Genomic DNA, 8,934 nt, shown 5'->3' on the forward strand with positions numbered 1-8,934 from the left:
GACTGTGTACGTGGCGGGGGTGGTGGTGAAAACCACGAGGGGGTCAAGACCAAGTCAAGCCGCTCAAGTCAGAGTAGCTCCATGACAGGGAAGGCCTCTTTTACGGGCAAAGCAAAGCACAATCATCACCATGTATCAGTACAGTGAGTAGTTAAACCCAACACGAATGAAAAAATGTGAAATGGAATAAAAACAATATTTGTAAAAAATATATAAATTAAAATTAAAATTCAATATCGAACACGAATAAAATTAAAAAAAATATGTAAAAAATAAACAATATCGAACACGGAATTAATTCCGGAACTATCTACTCAACCAATTCATAATTCATAATAGCTCCATGACTGTGATTCACATCTTCATGAAGCCCCAGGTTATTTCTTATTTTTAATTCTTCATGTTTTACTAGGGGAGTCGGCGCAGACTTAATTTAATGCTTCCTTACGATGTGCCCTGGGAGAGTTAGCATGCTGCCAAGGAAAAGACATTGGTTGGGGGAGGAACGTAGAGTAGATGGAAGGTCATTCCACGCTTACATTAGAAGCAATAATAATAGCTTACAGCGTGCAGTATAATCTGCTCAATACATGTACATGTACATGTAGATTTGATAGCTCCAAGCCCGAGGATGTGCGAGGTTTCTCAACAACTGCTGTATAGACACTAATACTATACTGACTGTACATGTACATGTACATGTATATAGGCTTTCCCCATATCGGCCCGTTTTTTTCGCCTATTCGGCTTTTCGCTCAGCTCAAAAATACATCAGTTTCGGCTGCAAAATCAGCTGATTGTTCGATACTCGGGTGCAAAATTGGGGTATTAGTATAGTGGAAAATCGGCTAAAAGAATTGTTGGCATTATTGGCTTCAAAATTGGTGAAATGTTGGAAGATTTGGTAGATTTTCGGCGATTCTCAAAGGAACCCTCCAAAATCGGCGAAACCTTAGCGATTTTTCGATAAGTCTCGTTTTGGGCGATTTTTTGGCCGGCCGATTTAGGGAAAGCCTAGATGTAAGTGCTGATCCATAGTTGGCCTTCGAGTCCCATTGCGCTAGTAAATGCTTTCTACAGAACCTTCCCCATTCAATTCCCTTCAACTTTGGAAGAAATTAAAACTTCAATCCCATTTGTCCAAAGAATATCGGGACTGACTTCAACATTGCTTGGAGCGACAATTTGCGGTTGTGTATTTATTGGGTTTAGCAATAACGGCAAACTTTGTTTCGTCAGTATCGTTCCAAACTATTGACTGACTTTGAAGATTTCGAACTGAAGTGTTGCGACTTCGTCCATAACTTGTGGAAGGTGGCTGCTACCAACATTGGTGCCAGTGTTTCATGCTCACGGAATTGTATTTCATTGCCTCTATCCGCAGGCGATTGTAGCACATGGGAAGAATGCCGAACTGCGTCCACTCCGCCAACCTGCAAGATCGCGCCGTTCGCTGCTCATCACACAGGGTTTCGAGGAACTCACCCATCACATAGGACAGAGTGAAAAGCCAAATGAAAATGCAGTGTACAATGTACATGTACATGCACAATCATGTACATGTACATGTACTGTACGTGCCCCGAGAGCACCGCAAAAGCAATGTACATGTACATGTACATGTACAATGAACTTCTGCAACTCACTTTTGAAATTCTCCCTTCAACGGTTCAGTCTCAACACTCATTCCAGTCTCTTTGCTGCGCAATGTTTTGCATGCACATGTACATGTATACACTTCGCCCATTAAATTCTCTAGCCCGCCCGTGCCCATTCACAGGGTTAACAATCTAACTATGTAGGGAAAAAGCAAACAACTCTGTAGATAAACCATGAACGGTGGAAGTGAAAGGTAGTGAAGGATGCTGAGAAATGTGTTAAACTTATCGCACAGTTCCGCTGTGACATCATCAAGGTTACTCGCACCATCCCCTACGTAGAGCTTCTTCAAGATGCCAACAGAGACGGTGAATATGACGTCCTTTAGCGGCTTACCTAAGATATCATAATGACAAACAGGCAGAGGCATCATGAAGAAAATATGTAAAAAAAGTAAAGTTAAAAAGTCCACATTACAACCGGCTATACAATTGTATTGAGAAACACAACCAGCTTAGGAACTTTCGCTTGTGCCAGGCCACCACCATGCCTGTGATACCAGGGTGGCAGATGCAACGCCTAACGGCAAGGGTGAGGTGGTTAAGCTCATAACCAATGGCCGACAAGGGGGAGAAACTCATTAGCTGCATCTATGGTCACCACACCTGCAAATGGCTGGCATGGGTACTACAGTCAACTTTGCCTATAACGACACTCGGCGGGGCATCAGAAAAGTGTCCTTATTTGCGAAGTGTCTTTACATCTGAAGTCTCATTATAATTATGCATTACAGTTAGATGGGACTTTGCGGTGGGCATGGAAATTCCGTCGTTATTCGCGAGGTGTCGTTATACCCGCAGTCGTTATTAGCGAAGTTGACTGAACATAGTGAAAGGGTAAAGCTGGCAACCATAAGGTACATGGTCACCACACAACATAATTATACTCCAGTATAGGGTGACCACAGGACAGATCAGCTAGCTACGCCCCTGCAAGTCCACGGCAAATTAAAGGAACACCAACCTGCCAGATCGCTTTGGAAGACCTCGTGTATTGCTGTCATGGCTGCTTCCAGGTTCTTGTCCTGTTCAGCTTCAGTGGACAGCTTCAGTGCACTCTGCAGCTCTTACCTCAGGACCCGATGGTGTAGTCCGTTGAGGAATTGGCATGGCGGTAGTTGACTGCTCTCGGCCAGAACTCGGGCATTCCACTGTTGAGACGACATGTTGAAGTCGGTGGTCTTGACAACCTGAAGAGCATATGAGTTCACAAGCCAAACAAATTATATATTTATTCCCGTAGCTATGCAGAAGACGTTACTTCAGTAACGTCTGGCATTAGCCAGGGTCCACACAGCTTTAATTCGGTATTTATTTATTTGTTTGTTTATTTGTTTGTTTGTTTGTGTCACGCCTGGCGCTATCCTGTATCTGTCCCGTACCTCACCGTACCATCAAACACAGCTGGCCACAAACAGCTGGCCACAATATTTGCTGGCTCCCGTATCTGTCCCGTACCGAACCATGCCATCAAACACAGCTGGCCACAAACAGCTGGCCACAATATTCAAATAGGGCTTTCAAACGCAAGATCTTAATGTGAAGCAACTTGGAAGAATGGGTATGAATGCGAAGTGTATCGGGGAATGAATGTACAAGTAGGGCGATTGTGCGGGTTCGAATCCCAGGTTATGCCTGAAAAAATAGGAGAATTGAAAAATTTATAACATCCCTATGCATTTTTTGTCCCGGTCATCAAGGCAAAAAAGCATAGCGTAGGGCCCTGAGCTTGCAAGCTCTCTCATTTTCTGTTCTACCACTGCGAGTTACGTGCATAAACATTGATTTAGAGAGAGAGAAAAGAGAGAGAGAAAGAGAGAGAGTGTGTGTATGTATGTGAGAGACAAAGAGAGAGAGATAGAGAGAGAAAACGAGGGAGATAGAGAGACAGACAGACAGACAGGCAGACAGGCGGGCGGGCAGGCGGGCGGATGGTCGGGCGGGCGGGCGGTCGGACGGTCGGGCGGGCGGGCGGGCAGACAGACAGACAGACAGACAGGCAGGCAGGCAGGCAGACAGACATACAGCCAGAGATAGAGAGATAGGACAACATAATATACTTCCCCCGTTAACAAAACATCGTGATGGATTTTGATGGATATGAAAACGCTTAGAACAGGTCAAGAACAGTTTGTATCGACTGCAAATCAGTTATCTACCCCCCCCCCCCCACCGCGTATTTTCTGTAATCCTTTGTTTTTGTTTGGGGTGCAATGAAGCCGAGACCCTACGGTCGGTCAAGCTGCCCCTGCCTCCCCCCCCCCCCACTCCTGCCATTCCATATGTCTCATCGCTGCCTTGTTGCTTTGTGCCGTCAAAAGGTGTGTGTGTTTTTTGTAAATAAAAATCACTGGATGAAGGTACTCTCCTCGTCGCCTTTTCATTTGGATGAAGGTAGTTCAGCCCAGGTAGTTCAGTGTCTTTACAAGAGAAACTGTTGCCAGAATAAGCAGAGCCGTCATCTCTCTCGAGTCGTTGTTCAGCTAGTTTCAGCTTTTCCTCGGCTTCTTTGATCACACTCCGCTGAACTTTGGTGTTATTGCCGTCGTTCAAGTTGGCTTTTAAGCTGCTTGATCCGCTGCGGTGGTGATTACTCGTTTCCACCAGGGAGTCGTGAAAATGTAAAAATATTTTACGACTCCTGGTTTCATTTCCACTCTCCAGAACTCCGCAAAACGCGAGAGTAAAGGCACCACCAAACTGATTCTAATTTCCCTGATGGATACCGCTGCCAGCATTGAACGGCAGCGGCTGGCAAGTCCAGTCGACATTCCTTAGCCACGAGACTCGTGTTGGATTGCATACTTCTGAAAGAAAGCATGGTCATGAGCATTCGAATCTGGGCTTTGCGCAGGCTGAACAAGAACTTGAATTCAGAATTATTTCATTGCGCCGTGCGATCGGAGCAGTTGCTTGTTTCCTCGCTCATTGTGTAGGCTCGCTGCTCCGTTCCATCGCTCTCTATCACTCTCAAACTCAGTGTTAGAGTAGTCGAGAGGCCAAGCATGCAGCGCATTATCCCCTCGGAGAAGTGTTAATTCAGCTTCGCTCGCCATGACTGTCATCACCTATGTTGCCACAGCGCAACAATCGATTCCGTTGGGCTTGTCGTGAAAGGTCGCTTTCCTTGCATCGTACCTCTTTTATGGCTTGCTAGGGAAGGCCGTTTTTGCGCAACCCAGTCCCTCAAAAATCCATCATAAAGTTTTTGTTAACGGAAGAAGTATTATGAGCTCATGAGTATGTGTACGACAGGACAGCCTATAATGTAATGTACCAATGGCGGTTTTTCAAAAGTGAAGTCCAAACACATGAACAAATCTTCTCCATTCTTTTTCAGCTGCCCAAGGATTCTGCGAGCATTGCTTAACAGTAAAGAACACAGTCATGATTGAGTGATCTATGGGCTAGTTCTTCGGCTGTATAGTTCTTTGGTTGTATTATCGCTCGTGACGAATTTAATTTTTAGACCTTTTTTTAATTTATTTACACTCCACTGTAGCCTTGTCATCTATTGCCCAACCCGTAGCACACAAACAGTCTTTGGCTACACTATAAGAAAAATGTAAATTATCGTGTCCGTTCCCGAAGGGAACTGACGACGGCCGCTAACACCCGGTAATCCCTAGCGGCAGATGCAGCGCCTAACGGTGGGGTTGAGGGGATAAGTCTCACAACCACTGGCACGAGTGCCGAGAATAAACCCCATTAGCCGCATCCATGTACCCCTTCTGCCTGGCCACAAGTTCCCAGTTCACTGTGGGTAGCAGCACGGCTGGAAAAACCACTCCCAGGCAGGACTTGAATCAGGTACCTCTCGTATTTCAATCATGGTCTTTGACCAACCCACTGTGCCTGCCAGCACTATGCAAAACAAATTTCTTCAAATTTTCATCCAGGAGGGCATCATCCAGTACAGTCAACTTCGCTAATAACAACTCCGGATATAACGACAATTCGCGAATAACGACAGAATTTCCATGCCCAGAGCAAAGTCCCATCCCACTGTAATACATATAATGAGACTTCGGGTATAACGACACTTCGCGAATAAGGACACGTTTTTGATGCCCCGCCGAGTGTCGTTATAAGCGAAGTTGACTGTACGTGTTGAACCTTAGTTGGGAAAATGAACATTTCATGAAATTTCTAAGCTGTGCTGAGTTTTTAGAAGGGTTCTTCCTAAAAAAAAAGAAGTAGGGGTGGTAGGGGAGTAAGAAGGGGAAGCTAATAGTTGACCCATTTTTCAAAGTTGAACCAACTATGCACAGAGCTTTTTGAAGGTGAGACCAATGGTCCCGTTTCGGGATGATGTGCGAGAATTTTGTGGATCGCGGTTGAACAGGTGAAGCCCAGCTCACGTTCAGTTTGTTTGGGAATGGACACATGGAAGTGAAAAAAGCACTAGGATGGCGCTCAATTTCATGTCCGACATTCGTGTTGAGTAAGTGCAGCTGCCCGGAAGCCCTTCCATGTCTATGTCTAGGGAGAAAAAGAACATGCTTCAGAATTGCTCCAAGCGCTGGTGGAGATGAACCTGTCACGTTTCGTATATTTGTACTTTTCACTGCGTTTTCACATGCGAACTGTTCACCACATCTCGGAATGAGGGCCGCTTGCGGGGGACGGCACCGCGTCCTTGAAAAAGCTCCAACGAGAATGTTCTAAGCCCTAAGCTCAACAGAACGATAAATTGCATCATTGCAACAGCTGGCTGTTCCACGCAGGGAACTTACAGTAGATGATGGGTACGGCAGGGTCAGTAGCTCCTTCAGCAGTCCATGATCACTGACAACTACCATCTGAGTACATCTACCAAGCCGATATATGCCGCCACCGCTTCGTTCTGCCAACTTCTGCTCCTGGGCCAGGAGGTATTGTAAGGTAAATGGTGGCTTCAAACAGAAACAGAACACATGCAGAAAAGCAATTACACTTTAACAGTTAGACACATTCATTAGCTTCAGGTACTAGTAGTTCGAAAGGAAAAAAAGACCCAAGAACAAAATTGACTGATACCATGTGGATGTGAACCAGGGACCTTCGCCATAGGAGGTGATGCTTGGTCGCAAAGACTGTGATTGTCAATCAACAGTTTCCTTGTTGTGAAAGTTGTTTATGTATTTATTACTTTTATGGGGGGGAGGGGGGCACGTGTTGGAATTCTGGAATGAGGGAGGACCTGGGTTCACCTTTCTTTTCTGTGTGTGTTTCGGTTAGACATACATGTACTCCGTGATTCGTACATTGAACGAGGACTGAGTATAAAATTAATGCTAAGATGTAGATCAACTTACATTGCGCTCAATGGACTGGGTGTCACGGAATATCCCGTCCACAACACCCGTGTGCGGAATGGGTAGGTCGGGTCCAGAATCGGGAAGCCAGCGAAACATACCCGCGCCTCCCGCGCCATCCATTGCCATGCTGTCAATTCAGGGTGTATAACGACGTGAGCAGATCGCAGGTCGGGACGATCGTTTTTGGACGACCGCTGGTCAAGAAGGCTTGCGGTAGACTCAGATCGTCCCGTTTACAATGTTGGCTGCACCAAGTTGTAAAAATGTGCCTTTGAGTTGAACACGACAAATGTCCTACCAGCAGATCCCCATGAAGTGAAGACGTCTTTCGTTTCGAGAAATCACACTCACAGGTGGTTCAGTAAGTATGCGCAATGGTTCCTAAAAATGTTCGGAGTTTTCAGATCTCTGGGTCTGCATCACACACAATCCAACACTGCACTGCAGCGTTCAACTCTCCTTTCTTGCACAGTCACGAACTAGGTTCAGGTTTCTTGTTGCAGACCCTACATATCATTCGAGACGACAGTCAGTGAATATGATCTGAGTGAGGTAGGATGCGTGTGGCACTGTGTGTGTCGACTGTGTTGCTTCACATCATTAATTTTCACGTCGTGTGTGCCGAGTGCTGAGGGACGTCTTCAGCCTAGCAGAGGTGCTAGGATGTCCCTTGCGGTGTTGCGTCTGATGCCAGCAGACACAGTCAGCGACAGTTCGGGGCAGGCGCATATGATTTGATGTTGATGAGTGTTGCTGTTTCGTCGCTTCGCTTTCAGGTTGATGGTCTCTGCGAAGGAAATCTTCACCGGGATGTGTTGCCATGCTGCCTCTGCGACCTGATGGCGGGCGCAGGAAATAAAACCAGTGAAGCTGACGATCACCCGTGTCAGCTAGCACATCCTAGAGGTCAGCGGGAAACAGGGTGCACATACTGGAGTGGAATGCGCGGCTGGCAACGTCCCTTCCACGGCTGGGGTCATTAGGTTCAATGATGCCAGACACGATGCCTGCATCGCGCGCTCGTAGATCGTGTCTCAAGAGAAAGAGACGTTCGAGTGCACAGCCTACCAGTACCAGAACATAACTGATTGTACTTGTGAAGTTGCGTACACAACAGTCCAACAGAAAGGCTCTGTGGTTGTAACTCGGAGTTTCATCCACAACCCTGCAATCATCTGATGGTTGCAGAGGGTTGTGCATGAAACTGTGGGTTATAACCATAGAGCCTTTCCGTCGGCTGTTAGTGTTGCTACTGGTGCTAGTGTTTTTAGACTCTTCTACGCTCTGCCACCACGCGTTTTGGAGCACTCTTTGCACGCTAGGTGCATCCCTCGTGAACATTTCCTTGTAGTAGAGGTGAATTGTACTGTCGTGAACATGGAAATCCAGTCGATTAACCGGGGCCGGCGCCCTCAGCACGTACAGAACGTTAGTCGTTACGTACACGTACATGTACATGCAACTCGTTGCATGCAGTGCATGTTGATCGGACGCGATCGACCACTGTGTACTGCTTACCTACGGCTGCATGGCCAGCACCTTGGGGCTGCTAGACGTGCGACCAGGTTTGCATGTCCACGACAGTACGTGTACGGGTACATGTACATGTATATTCAATTCATCAGGGTACCTCAACTCGAACGTTTCAAATAATTCAGGGTGAAAACAGTCAAATCATGCCAACAAAACTGAAAAGAGTAGATACCGGTACATGTACATGTACGTCATTGCATCAATTTGCATGTACATGTACATGTACATGTATAATGTATATCGAGGTACATGATTGTACATATTGTTAGATTGACAGCATGAAAACAAGGTGGAGGACACTGTGTTCGGAAACAGTGACCTTACTACATGTACAACCTTCCGCGGTTGGGGTTATATTATACCATGATTGTACATGTATGCTGTGCGGTGCGGAAAGTGATAAGAATGTGGGAAAAAGGTTCTGCAGAAATGTGTGTAAGTGT

The 8,934-nt window shown here is 46.2% G+C and overlaps 1 protein-coding gene across 1 annotated transcript; it reads right to left on the reverse strand.

The window, feature by feature from the left end:
• Positions 1 to 1,617: 1,617 nt before the first annotated feature.
• Positions 1,618 to 7,672, reverse strand: LOC135819782 (uncharacterized). The gene is made up of 4 exons (XM_065333052.1): positions 6,956 to 7,672; positions 6,395 to 6,553; positions 2,623 to 2,848; positions 1,618 to 1,995 (listed from the first exon to the last, which is right to left on the reverse strand). Exons 1-3 carry the CDS (start codon positions 7,082 to 7,084, stop codon positions 2,726 to 2,728), a joined length of 411 nt encoding a protein of 136 aa, XP_065189124.1. The 5' UTR covers positions 7,085 to 7,672; the 3' UTR covers positions 1,618 to 1,995; positions 2,623 to 2,725.
• Positions 7,673 to 8,934: the final 1,262 nt, after the last annotated feature.

Source organism: Sycon ciliatum, chromosome 6, assembly GCF_964019385.1.
Source record: "Sycon ciliatum chromosome 6, ocSycCili1.1, whole genome shotgun sequence".
NCBI classification, from domain to species: domain Eukaryota; kingdom Metazoa; phylum Porifera; class Calcarea; order Leucosolenida; family Sycettidae; genus Sycon; species Sycon ciliatum.

Bases quoted from the DNA above. Each gene is read 5' to 3' on its own strand.
- LOC135819782 (XM_065333052.1), bottom strand. From the start codon at position 7,084: ATGGCAATGGATGGCGCGGGAGGCGCGGGTATGTTTCGCTGGCTTCCC. The intron at 6,554-6,955 runs GTAAGTTGATCT...TTCTGTTTGAAG, and splicing joins CCCAGTCCATTGAGCGCAAT to CCACCATTTACCTTACAATA. The intron at 2,849-6,394 runs GTAAGTTCCCTG...TATGCTCTTCAG, and splicing joins TGCCGTACCCATCATCTACT to GTTGTCAAGACCACCGACTT.